Consider the following 20,307-nt stretch of genomic DNA (forward strand, 5'->3'; position numbering starts at 1 on the left):
GACCTCACCCTATGCTCCACTCCAGAATGCTTGGAGCGCACCCCCAAGTTCAGAACCCCACGGACCACTAGTTTTGTCAGGTCTGCGAAAAGGTCCAGCATCTGGCCCTTCCCAAGAGCAACTGCGTGTCCCCCAGCCTTCCCTGCCCAAGGTCCTGCAGGAGTTAGGGAAGCAAGAGGGCCAGCCCTGCAGTTTTCCCTGTTCCTGCGGCTCCCCCAGTTGGGAACAAATACAGCAGCGAGTTTCTGCCACACTGCGGCTCAGCCGCACCTGCTGCATTCCCATGAGAAGCCAAATAGTTGCTAGGTAAGAGTTAGATGGGACGCAGAGCTGGAAAAGGGGCACACGGGAGAGAGAGGACAAGGAGGGGGTCTAGGGTCTGCAGATGCTGTCTGACATCGTCGTAATAATAGCAACACATCTCCCGCGGGACTGGATCCCGCCTCGGGTCTGGGATAGCTGCTATTGATTGTTTCCTCTTTGCCGACTTCATTAGGTTGGCAAGAGCCTCTCCTGAGCACTCCTCAACTTGTGCCCCCTCCATCTCTCTGGCCCCAGCGCACTCAACTGAGTTCTGCTCGGGGATTCTGGTTAGTAAGTTGGGCTCCGCCAAAGAATGGGGTGTATTCTGGTGGGGTGGGGGCTGAGGCCAGGGGATCCAACTGGGCGACCGGCACGCTGGCAGTGGCCAGCAGTGCGCTACTGGCTCTGGCTCCCACCGGTCCCTTTAATTCGAGTTCGCTGCCGGGCCAGGTGCGGCGCTGCGTGGCGCGGTGCGGCGCGGTGCGGCTGCGGGCGGCGGCCGGGCGCTCCGTACGCGCCGCCCGCGGGACTGCAGAACCGGCTCCCGGCTGGCCGCCTCCTGCTGCCGGGCTCCTGCAGGCGCTTGCCGTCACTCAGAAACATGGAGGCTCCCGGTGCCGGGTCGGAAGGGTAAATCAGTGTCGGGGCATTGGACTGAGTGGTACCTCCCCTGCCCAGTTGCGGCTCCCAGAGGGTTGCAGGGCACCCGGCGGCGCAGCCTGCAGCGCAGCGGGGTCGGGCTTGTCCCCGGGCGGGTGAGCCGGTGCCAACCCTTGATGTCTGCCAGTCGGGTCCTAGATTAGGGCGGGCCAAGGGGGGTTGCGCCCTGCAGAAGAGTGCATGAAATGGGCTCGGGGACCCTCTGGGGTGTGCGTGGTGAGGGGCGGAGGGCGCAGAGAGGAGCCGGCGGGTGATGGGAAGTGCAGGTGACAGCATAACCCTGTCTGATAAATAACGCGGGTTGGTAGGACCCGAATCACTTGGTTCTGGCACAAGATAAAAACAGCTTCACTGCGGAGAGGGGCTTTTCCCCTTCGCAGGGGCCATGGGCTGCCGGGACCCCCTGCCCGCGCTTAGAAACAGCTGAGATCCGGGACAGCAACCTGGTGCAGTCTACTCCCCACCCCCAGAATTCAGTCTCCTGTTTTTTCGGGTGGAGGTGGAGCCTCGGTGGTCCCTCCGCTGAACCTGGCGGGGAAAGCAAGGCTGCACACGGGCCCGCAGCCGGAGCTAACTGCACCAGGCAGGAAGGGGTTAAGGTGGCGCTCTCGCCCGCGGCCAGCTGGAAGGTCTAGTCCGAGGCTCGGAGCAGAGCTGCGAGCGCGCCGGGCGGAATCCCGGCTGGAGCCCGGGGCGATGGGGAGAGGGCCCAGACTCCTCCCCGCCCTGGGGCCGGCGGGATTGGGTCGGCAGGGGGCCAGGCCGGAAGCCCGCTTCCTCCAGGCTCCCCATCTCGCGGCTGCCAAGCCGCCTAGCAGCCAAGCAGGCTGAGCGTTTGTTCAACGCTCCCTACCGAGGAGATGTAAGGGATTTTCTCTTGGGGAGAAATCAGTGGTCCAGCGCCTGCCTAGCTCAAATGCCACCCGGCTCAGAGGGAGGTCTACGGCCCAGGGATCCCGGAGGGAGAGTAAGTTCAGCGACTAGGCCATCCAGCTTTCTATACAGGTGACCTTGCTGCGCGTGGGGTCTCCCTGGACGAGCCCTGAATGAGTGTGCGGGTCGGGAAGGGGTGGGGTGCTGCTTCTGCCAGGACGTGGCTGAGGTCAGAGCTTGTAGTCAGGCTGCAGAGAGTGAAGTCCTCCCCTTAAGAGATGGGTGTCCTGACATGGGGTGGGGATGGAGGGTGCTTTACCCAGAGCCCCTCATTATGGCAGCTAGAAACAAGGGGTCTGGATTAGCTTGGGGAGGCCTCTGGAGAAGGCAGCCCGGTCAAGCCTGAAGACTTGTTCCCTGGGGAAAAAAATGCTTCAGCTGATGGGAATAAAACGTGCTGGGAAGCTAAGGGGTAGTTCTCAGGCATGGACGGCCAAAATAGAAGGTGGTCATCAGGGTTTGTCACCTGCAGTGAGGGGAGCTGCCAGAGCCCTCCATAATCTTGGTACCAGCTGCCCCAAAGCCCTGGTTCCACAAAGCCCCCATCCCACTTTGCTGCTGTGTTTTCCAGGCAACGTCACACCTCCTGAGGACAGCCAGGAGGACTCCGGCTTTAGCTGAGCTGTGCATCTTACCTCCTTCCTTCCAAAGGCTCCAGACCCAAAGCGCTGCTGTTCTCAAGTCCTGCATGCCCCTGGTCAGGCACCCCACTGCCCCTCCAGCCCAGTTCAGCTCTAGAGCTCACCTCCAGGACCTGGAGCCTGCCCTCCTGCCCAGAATGACTCACCATTATTTCTAGCTCAAGTGAGAAGACGTGATGGGGAGTTGGGCTGCCTGTTTGTGGATCTAGGATTCCTACAGCATCTGATCCACTCTGCAAGGAAGAGAGCCAAAGGTTCCTGCCTGGCCAGGTAAATCTATCGTTTAATAACAGTCATATGTAGAATCATGGGGTGAGATCAGTGAAGGAGATCCAGGCCTGAGATCCCAGGGTGCAGGTATATGTGAGACATTAGTGCCCTTCCTGAGAGAGGGTTCCCTTCAAGACTCCTAGTTTGGTTTTATATCCCAGGATGCTGTGTGGAAAAGAGGGGGCCTGTACCAGCCCCCATTCCCCCAGTGCAGGGCATTCCAGAGCTTCCTTGAGAGATTCCTCCCTGCTTCTGGTCCCCAGACAAGTTACAAGGTGAAAGTAATTCTGCTTTCTGGTGGTGGTGGTGGTGGTGGTGGTGGCAGTGGTTGTCATGTTTCTGGACTCTTGGCTGAGAGATGGGAGACAGCAAGCAGCAACCCAAGTCGGGTTGCCAGTGCTAGTTGGTCTCATGTCCTTAACTGCCTCTGTCTTTCAGCCAAGAGAGGCTGCCTCTCCAGCTCTCGGAGAGCTTGCAGAGCTCTCCTGCAGGAGTGCAAGCCAATGCTTCTGTGTTTCCTGGGGCCGTTAGCAGCACCCTGAGCCCCCTGCCACCAGGCAGCTGGAAGGCATAGCGCCAGGCACTCCTCTCAGTCCCAATTATGACAGTGGCCACTGGAGACCCAGCAGATGAGGCTGCTGCCCTCCCTGGACACCCACAGGACACCTATGACCCAGAGGCAGACCACGAATGCTGTGAGAGGGTGGTGATCAACATCTCAGGGCTGCGGTTCGAGACCCAGCTAAAGACCTTAGCCCAGTTTCCAGAGACCCTCTTAGGGGACCCTAAGAAGCGGATGAGGTACTTTGATCCCCTCCGAAATGAGTACTTCTTCGATCGCAACCGCCCTAGCTTTGATGCCATTCTGTACTACTACCAGTCTGGGGGCCGGCTGAGGCGACCTGTGAATGTGCCCTTAGATATATTCTCTGAAGAAATCCGGTTTTATGAGCTGGGAGAAGAAGCGATGGAGATGTTTCGGGAGGATGAAGGCTACATCAAGGAGGAAGAGCGTCCTCTGCCTGAAAATGAGTTCCAGAGACAGGTGTGGCTTCTCTTTGAATACCCAGAGAGCTCAGGACCTGCCAGGATTATAGCCATTGTATCTGTCATGGTGATTCTGATCTCGATCGTTAGCTTCTGTCTGGAAACATTGCCCATCTTCCGAGATGAGAACGAAGACATGCATGGTGGTGGAGTGACCTTCCATACCTACTCCAATAGCACCATCGGGTACCAGCAGTCCACCTCCTTCACCGACCCTTTCTTCATTGTAGAGACTCTCTGCATCATCTGGTTCTCCTTCGAATTTTTGGTGAGGTTCTTTGCCTGTCCCAGCAAAGCTGGCTTCTTCACCAACATCATGAACATCATTGACATTGTGGCCATCATCCCCTACTTCATCACTCTGGGGACAGAGTTGGCTGAGAAGCCAGAGGATGCCCAGCAGGGCCAGCAGGCCATGTCACTGGCCATCCTCCGTGTCATCCGCTTGGTAAGAGTCTTTAGGATTTTCAAGTTGTCCAGACACTCCAAAGGTCTCCAGATTCTAGGTCAGACCCTCAAAGCCAGCATGAGAGAATTGGGCCTCCTAATATTCTTCCTCTTCATTGGGGTCATTCTTTTCTCTAGTGCTGTCTACTTTGCAGAAGCCGATGAGCGAGATTCCCAGTTCCCCAGTATCCCGGATGCCTTCTGGTGGGCAGTCGTCTCCATGACAACTGTAGGCTATGGAGACATGGTTCCAACTACCATTGGGGGGAAGATAGTGGGTTCCCTGTGTGCAATTGCAGGTGTGTTAACCATTGCCTTACCGGTCCCTGTCATAGTATCTAATTTCAACTACTTCTACCACCGGGAGACAGAGGGAGAGGAGCAGGCCCAGTACTTGCAAGTGACAAGCTGTCCAAAGATCCCATCCTCCCCTGACCTAAAGAAAAGTAGAAGTGCCTCTACCATTAGTAAGTCGGATTACATGGAGATCCAGGAGGGAGTAAACAACAGTAATGAGGACTTTAGAGAGGAAAATTTGAAAACAGCCAACTGTACCTTGGCTAACACAAACTATGTGAATATTACCAAAATGTTAACTGATGTCTGATTGGAACCCATTAACATACTCACAGCTCAATGGAACTAATGCAGATGTTGCATAATAGCCTGCATTGTAGTCAGTGTGTTCTACAGTGTGCATCTGGTTCTGCATGGAAAGCAATAGTCGTGCAAGTGACTCTTGACCTTTTGATTTTTGATTTAGAACGCAGAATATCTATCACAGCTTTCATGCAAATCTTCATCACCGGCTTCTGGGTTTCCAAAGATGAGAGTCACCTATGGAGCCATGATTTCAGAAAGACACATTGAGGCCACCTCATATCCAACATACACCCCACCATATCAGTACTCCCTCTTCTTCTTAATTAAATGCACACAACACCTGGGAGATGCACTCCCCTCCTCCCACCCTGTCACCCACTCGAGCCCACCTGCCCCTACCCAGAAGAACACCATCATGGCTTAGCTTTAAAGTTCTGGTGATTATTCGAAAGGTCATTCCCATCTTTGCATTGAAAAGAGCACACAGTCCTGTGTGTGTTGGAATGACTTTCTGTGTCACAACCTGGAGTTTGTGAATTGCAGTTGCCAAGTAGATGCTCCGGAGGCTTGTGTTTCGTAATGAAAAAATGCTGCATTCTGCTTTTTCTCTTTTGATGTGAGGGAAACCCGGGGGAGGGACAGTTAGAGTGACCAAATGTGAGTTGTCAAGTTTCACATTTGTTCCCTTAGGCCTATGGGGAGAAGGTACCAAACCAAGGGACCTCTCAGCTTCAGATTTTACCATTTTTGCAGGCTTCAGGGTCACCAAAAATATGTCTGATTTCTTTGTCTACACTGGAGTTTGCAGACATCTGCTTTCCTAGTGATGTGGCCCAGCTACACTGACGCTGCAGTGAAATTTACCAGTGATGCGATAGAACTGCATGGGTGTTCATTGCATGAATCTCAATATTTAAAACACAGGAGATAACCTATTTTCTTAGTAGCCTACACAGTATTCATATTTAGAGTATTAATAGGCTTGGGATGGCATTGAACTAGGGGTTTTTTCCCATCAGAAGGCAAAAGCCCTCCATCAGGAGAAAAAAAAAAATAGGCTATTTGGAATGGGGAACCAAAACTTCTGGCCCTCCAGCCCACCCATCTCTGTTCTTTCAATAGGAGAGCAGACCTCTGCCACGCCAGGAGAATGAGCAGTGAAAGCAGAGTCTAAACACTCCCATGACTGCACCTTAGGAATTAATCTAGTCATGGTCGTGACTGCATAGCTGACCAGGGCATCAGTCCTGAGAATAGGCAGGTCTGTGGATCCAGTGTATATAAATATATATCGGGTATCTCTCTCTCTCGTGCATTCCTCTACCTAGCTAGCTATAGGAAAAAAATGCATTTGAACATTGTATAAGCTTATGCAATATTTTTGACACAGGGCAATTTATGCATGTGTTTGACTATGTGCACTAGAGTGTGTGTATATATATATATATATATATATATATATATATATATATATACATATGTGTGTATATGCACATATACACACACACACATATATATATATTCATTCTCTGGAGTTCAGGTTCAGGTGTAAATCCATTGCTCAGTGGGTTGGTAGAAGCCCATTGGGTTCATTGGTCTCATTGGTAACCCCGCTGGGCCTGGGTTTGCTACCATTGCCTCAGATACTCCAGTCTTCATGGATTCCTAGACGTTAGAATTGTCTTTCTGCCCTCCATGTGCTGCAGCTTCAGTTTCCCATGGCTGAAGCTTGTCTTACTGAGTGCACAAGGGCCCTATGGCCCTCACAGCTCCAGCTGTCCTGGGCCAGACCCACCCCAGGCCTCCTCTCTACCGTCCATCCTGTTATCATCTCCATTCTCATCTTGTCCCACCCCATTTGGTTTTCAGTATCATTTGGCTCTGCATCCATCACTTTCATGAACCTGTCCCTAGAGAGCCAGTATGGATCCTCTGCTTTGAAACCAAGGTATAGGACTCCTAAGAACCAATTTCCATTGATTTGGACTTAAAGGGAGACTTTTCGGTATGGAAATTTCTAAAGTCTAGGACCAAGAGATGTGATCCCTAGATGATCTAAAAGCATCATTTTGATGACCAGACTCAAATTTTCTCCCCTTTTAACTGGAAACCAGAACTAATTAAAAAGAGAGAGAGAGTTGGTAAAGAATTGGCCCCCACCTTCCCAGAACAGGTAAGGAATAAATAAGCACTGCATAGCCTAAAAATAGAGAATAGGTGGGACCTGGGATTGGGGGCAGGGGCAGCTTTTGCCTCACCAGACTGGGTTTTTTGCCCTTTTATATTGTGGCTTAAATTTCCCAAATGTAGCAAATCACGATGGTCAGGCTGTCCAGTAGCTCCTACTCAGGTCTCACTGTTGGCTAGTTGGCACCTTCAGTTGTCTTGGGGGGTGGGGCACCAGCTCAGGGTGCTAGGCCCAGGGTGCTCATTAGTTCCTGGTCACCCACATCCCCAGGTATCTGTGCCCAGCACAAAGCCTCTGTGCTTCTCTTCCTCTCCTTCATGGGAGGTGGTGCTGAATTTCAGGACATGGGGTGGGAGGGACACAGACCTTTGGAAAATAGAAAATTAAAACACCCACACTTGAGACCTAGGTCAGAGGGTAGATACCTTTCCATAGCATCCTTGGCTGGGGACTGTAAAATGTTCAACACACATACATGCACATCCACTCCCAAATTGATGATCCTTTGTTGCCACACACAAATATAAAACATGTAACATACATGCAAAATACACATGAGCCAAATTTATATAAAAGGCAGGCACAGAAGAGAATATGATTATACCTAGATATGAAATATATACACTCAGCATGGACATGGACTGTACACAACACAGAACGCCTACAAGAAAACTACATACACCCAAGTACAAATACACGACCTGTAACTCAGATACAAAATACACAAAACTACATGGACATGGTAGGTATGCATCAAAAATACACAAAGGATACTTCACTATTATTTATGTACACAAGACACACACAAACTCAGAATGTACACACAATGCATGTACTTACACTAAAATACAAAATACAGCACACATGCCAAGAACACAACACTCTACTCAACATACAGACATCTACTCAGATTCTTTGTTGTGCCCCCATATCTCCAAATTAATAGACACAAAATAACAGTTTTAATTACCTTTTCCTAGCTCATATTAGTATTTCTCAGTATTCTCCAAGGAGTCTTTTCCTCTAGTTGCTTTGCTCACCTGCAGATTTCAGTCCTGAGAAGGAACCCCTGAGATTTCAGGCAGAAAGATGGGCTGCCACATCAAGCATGGGAATCTTATGAGATTTCTACCTGTTCATCTTCCTTCCACCAGCACCTTGGCGTGCAGAGTGTGGAAGACCCCAGGGTGGCCAGCAGCCTGATTTGGACCTCCTTACCATGACATTTCCCTCAAAGCAAGACCACCCCAACAACCCAGGAGCTCAGGGTCCCTGCCTTCCATCATCCGAAATCCCCAGATTCAGCCCCATTCTTTTCACAACAGTGATGGCTCCTGGGTCCCATCGTGAAGACATCCTTAACACACAGACCTTTTTTCCCCTCCGTCCCCAGCAGCTTTTTTAGGGACCAGGTCAGAAAATTGAGGCTCTATATAGACTTGCCTCGCAAAATGAGCCACCCTTACTTTCCGTGGCATTTCACTTGCTCTTGGGCACACGTCCAACAAGGGCAGTTCCTGATTGCCTTCTATGGGTGTTCAGTTCCAGGCCTGCTCTTCCCCTTGGCCAGGGCTCCCAGGATGCCCTGCCTCCCATTGAATTTCTATGCCTTGAGAAAATGGCAAACCAATTCAGTTTAAGTAAAACATGATTAAGGACATAAGCCTAAGGCTAAACAATCAAATAATACTTTTTTAGAGGTCCTGATTTTTATCTTGTTTTCTGACACCCAATTTAAATACCTTCTAAGCTTACCCACCATCTTGGATTACCTTGGAACTGGTTCTTCCAGTTAGTAGGACTGAAGGCTAAGTACAGTTTGGCAAAGACTTCACTTGCAATGGATTTAGGAGAATCCATGGGCCTGGGATCAAGCATCATGGTCCCTACTTCTGCACTGTCCCAGGTGTGTGACTCACCTTTCCCTCCTAAGGATGGTCACAGTTCCCAGTCTCCATTGAGGACACAATAACAGCAGGAAATGGACACAGAGGACCTCAATATGTAGTTAGAGTCACTTGCTGGAACTTGTGCTTCCAAGCCAAGAAACACTTTTCCTTTTGTCTCTATGAGGTCCCTCTGCAGGCTCATGCTTTCAAGAAAGTTTGGGTTTTACAGAACCTGGAGAGGAATAGGCCCAGGAAAGGTAGAGAGGTTGTCAGAAAGAGGAAGCAACTAAACTGGTCAAATCTCAAAGTAAACTCTTAAGGAGCCAAATTTTAATTAATTGATTAATTAAAATCTAATTAAGGAGCCAAAATTTAATTTAGTTACGCATATGTTTCCTATGCTGTCTTTCTTCCTTCCTCTCTGCTTGCCTAGATCCTGCTCAACTGGGCTTCTGAGGGTGGCACAGACATGTCACCAGGTTAGGCTTTCAAAAGGAACCCTCGGGGAGTGCCCCTCCAGATACCATTGACCAAGTGTGGAAAAGGCTTCAATTAAAGCACTGATGGCCTGAATCCCAGGCCTGAGTGGTCATGTTGCTGCCCAGGTTGGGAGGGCTTTAAGACTAGCTTGTCCTACCTGCTCTCTCTGGATTTCTCCCTCCATTGTAGTGGACTTTGGCCAACTTCCTCATAGTCAGCTATGAAATATTAAGTGTTGAGAGAAGGCAGCACCCTCTGAAGATCCTCAGGCTTGGAGGTCCAGTGTTGCCCACAGTCATGGGAGGAGAGGCAGAGTCCGACCTCCCCCAAAGGAAACTATAGGACAATGGCAAATTGTGTATGTGGCAGTCAGGGAAGCACAGTACTTTGACTTGTCTACCCAGGAGAGAGGATGGTGGTGCTGAGCTCCTGGAACCCGTTGTCATAACAACCTGCATGTGAGTGATGATCGACTGGTCTAAGAGGGCCATGATGTCCAGGGTGCTCCTTGGTTACACAGCGGAGGTTCTCCCAGCCTTGGGGAAGTGTCCATTGCCAGGTTTGACCTTAACCTCATTAGCATCAATAGCTACATGAGCCAACCAGTGGGGAGGTGGATGCTGGGAGCTGTCTCAGTAGCTATTGTGACCATCATCTGTACTCTCAAATTTGATCCTTGTTGAGACCAACCCCATGTCCCCATGGAGTAGCAAGAAGGGACAGGTAGAAGTGCGGGATCCCTTAAAAGCTGAGATGAGTCTGTTCCTTAAAGTAATCTAGTTCATTTTCCTCTTCTTTCTGTTTCCCTTACCACCAAAGCTCAGTACCATCTCTCATAGTTTGTATTTAAATATTTTTAAAGAGGAAAAGTGCAATAAAATCAATAGTGACTGTTTTCTTTAGCAATAGCTCTTTCAAAATCTTGCTCTCAGGACTGAAAAGTGATAGACAGTACCTGGATTATCAGATAATGCCCTTGACTTCTGGGCATTTGTTCACAGTCTCTGTAGTTTCTTCTTCCCACATGTTCACATGACTTCTGTCCTAAGATCTGACCTTCTGGAATGGACACATGCAGATGTGCAGCACACACACGGAAGGCCCATGAGTAGGCATTCTTTGTCACTCTCTTTCCTGTGTGGCCTCTCTGTCTCTATGTGTCTCTCTATCCCGCTCTCCCTCTGCCTACCCCCTTCTACCCACTCCCACATAGCATCCTCACCACCTCCAGGCACTGAAACCTTGAGTTTGAGTGACCTCATGCCAGCCCATCTTGTTGACTTTGTGTCAGTCTGGCAGGGTGTAATGGAAACCTGAAGGAAAACGCTTACCAATAGATGAGAATAAAGCATCCTGAGCCATTACAGAAGATCATTTCCATGCACTAAAAGCCATTACTTGATCCTTTTGCTATCCCTCCTCTCCTCCCTAGGGAGATGGATACTGAAGGAATGTGGCCCTGGAGGTTTGCACCTGGAATTGGTAGCCTGGGCAGATTTGGAAATTGCCCTCTGACTCTCCTTCACAATAAGCTGACTTGCTCAACTACAGGGACTCTATGAGAACTATAAAGGGAAGCAAGTTCTTGGCTTGGGTAGAAGTCCATAGGCATAGAAGTTTTGGGGTGGTTAGGTCATGACATTAGTGAGACGAAGACCCCACCGCCTACTGCAGTAAGCAACTGCACAAATTTGCGCACATCTCTAGGGCCTTTGGAAGAGTCCTCGTTCCTGAAACATCTGTGAGGTTAAATATTCAGACTAGACAATCCAGGGAAGGCTGGCAACCCCAGAGCCCCATTCCATTCCTTTTTAGTCTACCTTGTTCTATACACATGTGTACAGCCAAACCTCAGTTAAACAACAGGGAAAACTCAGGGAAGGGAATGTCCTGGTTGCTTTGACATTCTGGTTATTTGAGTGGGAATGGGAACACGTGTGGTTCAGCCTCTGTTATTGAAAAGTAGTATTTCCTAAGTAGGTTAGTATAACCTCTCCTGCCTTAGTAAGTAGAGCATTTGAAGATGACAGAAGACCTTGCCTGGCTCAGGGTCAACCTTTCAAACCTCAGTGCTCAGTGTATGGTGCACAGAAATGGAGACAAAGTCGACCAAAGAGACAGGCTGAATGATGCTGGCTGTTAAGACGGACGTGGAAGTGGATTACTGGGCACATCCAGACTTATCAGATAATGACCTTGCTGTCCCTTGCCTCTTTCTACTGAAAGTACAGAAAGAAAACATAATTCTTGCCAATCAAGGTTTCGGTTGATTGGTCCTGAGTTATTAGAGGTTTTCCATATATACATATGTCTGTGTGTATATATATGTATAGTATATGTATATATGTATGCCATTATTTCAAATATTACACAAATATACATTAACCAACCCCCTAGTTTCACTAATGTGGAATAAATTTGGCAATCTAAGGAATGAATCACTTTTGTTTGAATTTTTTTAAATGACCTTCCTTTGTATTCTTTCCATCTCTCCAGTTATACTCTTTTTCTGTTTAGGCAGTTCTTTCATAACAAAAGAACAGGCTCCAGGATCACCTCTTTCCTTTCCCTCCCAGGTGGCCACCTGACTCAGGGATAAAAGGGGAGTGTGATCTAAAGGCTCGGTGCTTTTTTGCCTTTATTTCGTCTACCCTGGTTAGTTGTAACCTCATCACTGAGAACCTGAAAAGTTATGCCAAACTTTGTAGACCTGGGGGAGTGGAAAGCTTGAAGATCTGGCAAAGAACCAATCTATTTAACTCTCTCTGTCTTTAGTGGTGCCCTAGGTTTGAATTGTATGAGTTGTGAAAGTAATATTCAAATGAAGCATTAAAGATCATCTCTGTCCTATGGAAGGTGAGATTTGTGGCAAATGATGGAACTAAAAAAAAAAATCCTGTTGTTCATTCTGACCAAATCTAGGTTGAGGGTGTGGGCATTAGAGCAACTGTAATCCAGGTGCCTCTTTGGGGCTGAGCTATCCACATCACCCGAGGTATAGCTGGGCTTGAGTAGATCAACCCTCCTTCCCCATCTTGCCTGGCAGTATGTTAGACTCACAGGGAATCATATCTCTCAACCTCACCTCCTGCATTTGACTGTGCACTCTACTTGGACAGGGATAGTAGGGATTCCTCCCTACTATCTGGAGCAATGGAAGTGGTATAGGGTGTCTGCCAACTCCCCACACTTCCAGAAGCCCTCCAGCATGGTCAAATTAGCCATGATCAGGAAGTAGAAGCTCTTAACCCAGATTTAGCATGACTGACTGGTAAGCTGGGCAGTTGATGTAGCCTGTCTGGATGGCCCCTTCTAGACTGTATGACCTTCAGCGTGGAAACTAATATAACTTCTGTGCTCCTAAAATAGTCAGATATGTTCCAGATGAGTTTGCAGCTGAGAAGTTCCTGCATCATTTCACTGACGGATGCACAGGGCAGGTGTGATTACATAATAATGTGGACAGCTGCTGCAACATCTAGATAATTGAGGGCAGTGTAGATGTGGCTGTGTGCTAGGACCTTTGGTAGCTACCCAGAGGACTCGGTGCTGTGTCTCTCAGTCTTCATGAGAGGCCTCCAAGCCCAGCCTCTCCTTGAAAATGACTCCCTAGACACTGATGCTTTGTTTGGATGAGTGCAAAAACACTCCAGATGCTGGAGAAAGCAAGAGGAGTAGCTGGGAGGAAAGGAATAGCGAAGGGTTCACCTTCCTACCAGACAACTTCCATGTCAGCTGCTGACATTTCTGCCTTTTGAGCTTATGAAGTGTAGGGCAGGTGGGGCTAGAAAGGAGCAAATCAGCTCTAGGCTAAGAACTGCAATTGAAAAGCAAGAGGAGAGGCCTGACTGGCTTGGGCGAGGGTTAGTCTCAGCTCCTGAGGGTTTGAACATGCTCTGTGCTTGCCCCAGTTCTGTCTTCACGTGGGATCCAGCGACCCAGTTTCCTTTTGTTGTCGTGCTTGGATGGTTCCTTCATTTGAAGGGCCCCAGGAAGCTGGAAAGTCCCATGATTGAGCTCCAGCCTGCTGAGAAAACAATGCCCCAGTCAAATTGGCCTCTTCCTTGGTTTCTGCATCCCTGTATCCCTCTCTCCACTGAGGGTAATCTTGGAATAGTCAGGATTAATGGTGCCAGCAATCAAGGAGAATTCTCTAGTTTCCATTAGGGATATAACTATAAAGCTCATGGGTGGGGGATGCTGTTTCCTTTTTCAGACTTGTGTGCTTATGCTCATATAGGCTGTCTCTGGAGGGGTGTGTGTGTGTGTGTGTGTGTGTGTGTGTGTGTGTGTGTGTAAAAATATATATATATACATATACATATACATATATATGTATATATGTGTATATATATATATATATATATATATATGTGGTGGAAATGGCCGCTCACTTAGGCTCATGCAGCACAGACTCTAATTAAGGTTTCCATTGGCTTCCTCACTGCTCGTGCATGACTCTGCAGCTGCCCTCCCGTGTCCTGTCTCTCATAATTGCTGAAAACTCAAAGAGGAGAGGCAGATAAATAAGCCTCCACGGGATCAATAGGAGAAGGAACTCCAAGGCTGATGGCAAAGCTTCGTAAGGATGATGCCGAAAGGGAACTGGGGTCTCCATGGTGATAAGAGACAGGGGACCAATGGGAGCTGAAGGCGGAGCAGGACTTGTGGGGAGGACTCATGGGAGTTGGGAGTCATTTAACTATTTGTTCGCTTCATGAAAATTTAGACACCAGCTGTAACTGCATTGCACAGGATGTATAGATAGTATCATTCTTGCTGACATATTCTGGAAGCTTTCAGCCCCACCAACACTGCACTGCCCAGGACTTCTGCAGCTGAGGGTTCCTGTGTCAGTAGGGTCTGATATTTGTACATAGGTTATACATATATGTGTATATATGTGCCTCAATGAACATTGCCTGTCCACTGGATCATGGGTGTACATAGACTTCATAGAGCTCCACAGTCTTTTGTAAATATTGACACAGGTAAATAAGTATATAAATATATATTATTGAGGATTTATTTTAACATCATTCTGTGTGAAATGAAAAAAAGAAATAAAATTTTTGACAGAGGTTGATGGTTTCCGCCTTCTCTCTTGCCTGCTTGGATTGTCATGCCTGTAAAATTCAAGGGTGCTTCCCTCACCCTCACTCCAGTTTCTGCAGTCCTGAGAGCCCAGTCAGAAACTAGGGCACGTCAGGACAGGGGGCTCCAACATGCATCCAGGGCCATTTTAGCCGTGTGCCTTCTGACCTGACCTGAGAGCCCTGTGCACCCAAAGCAGGGGCCTGTGGAGGAGTGGGTGGGTGGGGTGTTTGGATCACTGGCACTCAGCACTTCCTGTGTCTGGAGTGTGTGGGGAAGGGGGACTGATATGAAGACAACAGGCAGACTGGGAGCCATTTAACTCCGGCTGCACCCACCTTTGTAGGTCCTGTTGTCTTCAAACCCACCCCACTTCTGCCCACTACTGCTGGTGCCAGGGGTCTGACCCAACCAGGCTCTAAACACTCAAGTGAGAATGTCTATCTTGGCCTCCCAAATGAGTCTGATTCTCCAGCTAAGCCAGATCCCTCCTACTGGTTTCTCCCGTTAGATATGGAATCCCTGCCTCCAAGGAGCTGGGGAAAGTTTGTCTGTCTCTGACTGTTTAGATCTTATTAGAGGTAGAATAGGGATGGGTGGAAGCTAAAACATCAAAGTCCCTGTTTTTACATCAAGTGTAGACCTCCCAAGCCACTTGAGCACACTGAATGCTTCTCTACCTAGCTTAGGACACCTAATGCAGGAGGGGCTTATTGGGGCAGAAAGCAAGTGGGAGAGCCCATTTAAGTCCAGGGGCCAGTGTGTTGGCAGGAAGAGCAAAATGGTATCAGCCCAATTGAGAAACAAAATTAACCCCTGAGGAAAAGAGCATCTCCAGCACCAATTTCTGGGGTTTGAATCCCAGCTCTGTTCCCACCAGTTTTGTCACCCTGGAGCTTACTCTTGCATGCTCCTTGAACCTCAGTTTCCTCCCCTCTATAAAAGGAATCAAAAGGCCTGCCCTATCTTGTGAAGATTAAATGAACAACTGGCACGTATTGGGAGCTCAACAGAAGCATGCGAGTGTGTCCTCTCTTGGACTCCCATGCCCAGAAGATCCACATGGGGCAGGATATTCAGCAATCTGAGATGTAAAAGGTGAAGGATGTTCCAGCTTCTTCTGGTCAGGGGCTTCCAAATCTGGGCCAAAGGGCACAAAGTCCAAATTATTGAGAAACCTCTGGAAATTATATATGACATGTGGCAGTATGGTCATTTTTCCGTGGAGTCATTCACAGCTCTCCAAAAAACTGAGTCAAACTCTGATCCCTGGTCTTCTCCCCTGTGTTCAGGAAGGAAAAGTGATTTGCCCAGATTTATTTTCATTTATTCAAAAATATTTTTGCACTTGGTGCTTTGGATACTCTGCCCTTGTAGGTCTTCGAGTCAAGAAGGGAAGACAAAAATCCACCCAAAGTGAATTCGTGGTGGACACAGAGGCAGGCCAGGTTTCTGCCCCCAGGACTTCTCCGCATTCATCAATCCCTCTTGCAGCGCAGGGGGTGGGTTGCAGGCTGGAATCCATACCTGACACCTCTCCCCAGGCTGGTTTAGCACAGCAGAGGGGGAAGGAGCACATATTTTGATGTGAAATTAATGTTATTTAAATGATATGCAAATGAGGCAAGTCTACATCTCTTTGATCCATTCTCAACCTGTCAGCTCTGATTATCTGCTCCCTTTTGTTCCCACAAGCCACCCCCTCACTAAGGTCAGTAAACAGCACACCCACAGGTCATTGGCTTATCAAGAAAAGATCAAGGTTCTTTGGCCTTGTACCTATTTCAGCCTGAATGCTAGCCAGGGCTGCGGATGCTTAAGGGTTTGTAGTGAAGTTAGGAGGAAAATTTCCCATCTGCACGGCTGCCTGTACCAAGGAAAATCTGCCTCTCTCCAGGTCTGTTGCAATGGGAGATTTACACTTTCTGTTTCACTGATCATTTGGGGAGCCACCAACAACCATGTGAGAAGTAAAACTACAGCCATTCTGTTGCCATGACTTGTGGTGTATTCTCTCCCAGCCTAAAGGAAGCATCTTGAATGTCTTGTTAATCTCAAAACTGCCAACATCTGACACCGTGCCAGGCACAATAAATATTCATTGAAAGAATGAATATCTGCATCACATAGTCATAATGGCAACCAAGCTATTCACGTCATGGGGTACAGAGATAAGATGATATTCTAGGACCCCTCACCTCTGTATCTCTCCTTGGCCCTACAGGAGATACAGCTGGAATGGTCATCTGACCTAAACGCCCCGTGGTCAAAGTGTGCCACATCTCCTAATGCCCTGTTCCACAAGTTGCAGAGAGGTTGCCCTCCACCGCATGCACACCCCACGCCAGCCCCAAGGTTAAACCCTTCTCATATCCCAGTGGACTAACCCTCCTCCATACTCCCCAGATTCTAAGGCAGGAGAGGTCTTAACAGCCTCTGAGTCAGGGTTGGGTTCCATTCCTGGCCTGACTGCATAGTATACTAGCTATGGCCTATTTTTGATGTGACCTTAAAAGAAAGTTAACATGCCACACATCAAGGTTTAAAAAAAGATATATAGAGAGATATACATCTCTGTCTATCTATCATCTATCTATCTATCTATCTCTATAAATATATCACCCTCCATGTGTCAAGGCCATACTTTGTGTCAGATGCTCTGCAGAGTGCTTGACATGCCTTATATCATTTACCTATATCACCACAGTCCCGTGAGGTGGGTGTCATCATGCTTATTTTACATATTTGGAAACTGAACCTGAGGTTATATCTGTAGTCCAAGGTCACACACCTAAATAACTGGCAGAGCCATCGTAAAGCCAAAGCCCATTTTTAATGAGTATTACAGTTAACAGATGTTAGTCCTTCTGTCACCACCGCCTTCTTCCCCCATGTGATTGAGAGTGCATAGATATGTCTCACAAGAAGACAACAAAAAAAAACTTCATTTGTCTTAGGAACTTTGGTATAATCAAAATAGTCCACCTAGACTGGTTGAGCTGGGATGAGATTGACCTTGATCTTAGCTCTCAGCCCCATCTTGCTGAGCCCAGGGAAGTGACATCAGAGACCAGTGGGAAGGGGAAGGTGATATCCCAGAGAAGAAGCATCCCACTCCCCTTGTTGTGCAGGAAGCCAGAGCAAGCAGGGAATCAGGCTGGAGAGCCCCTGCTTTATTTTGAGGGATGGTAGATGAATAGTCTCCTGCCAAACGCTGGTCACAGTAACAAGGCTGACCCCAGCTGAGCTCTGCCTTGCTCCTGGATCCAAAGCCCAACTTCAACTCACAGCTACCTCAAGGTCCAAGATAGCAGGTAACAGACACCTTTCTGCCTACACCTTCCACAATCCATCCGTCCAGACCTTGGCATACTTATCATCCTTGCATCAGGTGGGGCCAGAACTCCTAGCAACACTGTCCCCACCTCCCCAACCCCTGCTCCACCAGTTCTCAGTGCTCCTTCCAGCCCAAGATGCCTCAAATAAGAACTTTGGCTCAGCAGGGCAGCTCTCTCCTCCATTCTTAAAAGTGAAGGGGCATAGAAGCACTTTGAGAAAGGTGCACACATGCACACTCATAGCCACACAAATACTTGCAAAGTCCTAGGTAACTCTTGGAACACTACCAATCAAATGTAAGAAGGGTTCCTTGTACAGGTAGGTATTCAGTAAAAATATTGATGGAAAAAATGATTCATATTCAACTAAGGTATAAGAAACACCAAGCATGTGCCAGTGTTGTGCTGGGAAGTTTTCCTGTTATCTCATTTAACTCTTAGGATTCTGTGAGATCATTGTAACCATCTCAATTTTCAGATAAGGAAATCAAAGCTCAGGGAAGCCAAGTAATTGACTGTGCTCACACAGCTAATGAGAGGCTAAATCTAGGACTCAGATCCAAGACAGCATGGAACCCTCAAAGCCTTTGACATGCCCTCAACATGAAACCACAACCACCTGTGGGAATTCAGCACTCTGCTGGGACTAACATTGCAGCAAGGACTCACACTCTGTCCCCCTAAGCCCTCTGATGTCTGGGAGACTCCAGGAAAATAGGAGAAGGAGGCCTCTTGGGAATAGTTGGGAAGTCTAGGGATTGCAAGGTGCAATGAAATCAAATCACCCTCCTTGGGTATTTTTGTCAATGGGATTCACGAGACGGCAAGGTGTGAATGAGCAATCGCTATATTAAAATTTCCTGAGAAAGCTTTCCTCCCTTGGGTGTCAGCTCCTGAGAAGAGAAAGGAAAGGCTAGGGGATTCTGAGACCCTTCCCCAGTCCCCCTCCTCACTGCATTTTCAGGGTCCTGGAAGTGAGTGAAAGGCTCTTTACCCTTCCTCCCCGCTCTAGTGGCCTGACCCAGTCTCCTCATTTATAAGCAGGGGCGAGAGCAGAGAAATAGGGATCACAGGGAAGCCATGAGAACAAAGTTGGATTGGAAGTTACCTACCACTAGGTTTGGCATGCAGTAAGTGCTCAGTAAATGCTGCCTTCTACTCTAGGGGAAAGTGCCCCGGGAAGCAAAGACCCCCAGCTCTGGGCTCACAGGTCTGCACTGAAATCCAGTCCTAGTTTCCTGTCTGAATAACTGAGCCTGCTGAGTTCCAACTTTCCATCTACTAGGTGGGGTGACCTCTGTTGTTGTAGGGATAAGGACCTCATATAAAACGTCTTTCAGGGAATTGGTATACAACTAGTGCTGCAAGTGTTGGGGCCTCTTCACTGTTGGTCTGCTCACTAATTCACCCAGGGAACATTTACAGAGCCCCAGACACTGTGCCAGGATCTGCAGATCAGAGATAAGTAAGATATCATCCTTGTGCCAAAAGTCTCACACAATAGGGCCATTCCTCTTCTTGGAAGGGAAAGGTGGAAGAAAACTTCAAATGAGAGCAGGGAAAACATGAACCCTGAACCAGCAATAGCACATAAATAGGCTTTTAATAAGTGATTGTAGAATGACGAATGAATGAATGATTCTATGAATGAATAATAAAAGTAAAAGCTAATATGGCACATACACTGTGCCAAATCCTATTCTGAGCACTTTACCTATATTAACTAATGTGATCCTTATGGTGACCCTATGTTGTAGGCACTCATTTTCCCCATATTATACTAGAGGAACTGAGGCACAGAGAGGCTTGCATAACTTGCTGGGAAAGCTTATGTAACTTCAAAGCCAGGATTTGAACCCAGGCCATCTGGCTGCAGAGCCCAGGCTGCTCACTGTCCTTCTTATTTATGACCCAGACTCCATAGCAGTTTCTTGTCCACTAAAACCTCACAATGCAGCTGTGTAGCAGTCATCTGTCCAGGAAAACATTCTTATCCCCAGTTTATAGATGAGAAAACCAAGGCACTGAAAGGATTGCTGGTTCACCAATAGCATGCAACTGAAAATGAAGGAAAGAACTCAGGTCTGTCATCCTCTGGTCCTTGCTTCCTTCTGCACTAACTACCTTCCAAGAATGAGGAGAGGACTGCAGGGTGGGGAAGAGGGGCAGTTTGAGGGCAATAGAATCCTGATTATCCATTCTGGAAATGGTCTTAGAGATCAACAAGACTGATTGCTTTATTTTATAGATGAAAAAATTGCAGCCCAGACAGGGACAGCAGCTTGATTAAGGCCACACAGCAAATTGGTAACTAGAAGTCTAGTCTACTGATTTCCAATCAAGCCGTTTGTACCATGATCTTCTTCAAAAGAAGTCCAGGGCCACAGCATTTGGCAAAGAAGAGGCACACTAAG

The 20,307-nt window shown here is 48.1% G+C and overlaps 1 protein-coding gene across 5 annotated transcripts; it reads left to right on the plus strand.

Annotated features, from left to right (window-relative positions):
- The first annotated feature begins 256 nt into the window (after window positions 1-256).
- On the plus strand, window positions 257-14,545 carry Kcna2 (potassium voltage-gated channel subfamily A member 2). 5 transcript variants are annotated; one of them, XM_047562190.1, is made up of 4 exons: window positions 257-306; window positions 497-590; window positions 2,468-2,807; window positions 3,246-14,545. In XM_047562190.1, the coding sequence occupies exon 4, from the start codon at window positions 3,409-3,411 to the stop codon at window positions 4,906-4,908; it is 1,500 nt and encodes a 499-aa protein (XP_047418146.1). In that variant the 5' UTR covers window positions 257-306; window positions 497-590; window positions 2,468-2,807; window positions 3,246-3,408; the 3' UTR covers window positions 4,909-14,545. The 5 variants fall into 5 exon arrangements, with proteins under 5 accessions (XP_047418146.1, XP_047418139.1, XP_047418151.1 ...); XM_047562195.1 differs by lacking the exons at window positions 257-306; window positions 497-590 and adding an exon at window positions 1,270-1,930 and having other exon boundaries at window positions 3,246-4,302; window positions 13,928-14,545; XM_047562183.1 differs by lacking the exons at window positions 257-306; window positions 497-590 and adding an exon at window positions 842-933.
- Window positions 14,546-20,307: the final 5,762 nt, after the last annotated feature.

This window comes from Sciurus carolinensis, chromosome 1, assembly GCF_902686445.1.
Source record: "Sciurus carolinensis chromosome 1, mSciCar1.2, whole genome shotgun sequence".
Classification (NCBI taxonomy): domain Eukaryota; kingdom Metazoa; phylum Chordata; class Mammalia; order Rodentia; family Sciuridae; genus Sciurus; species Sciurus carolinensis.

Coding starts and splice junctions, on each gene's coding strand:
- Kcna2 (XM_047562190.1), top strand. CDS start 3,409: ATGACAGTGGCCACTGGAGACCCAGCAGATGAGGCTGCTGCCCTCCCT.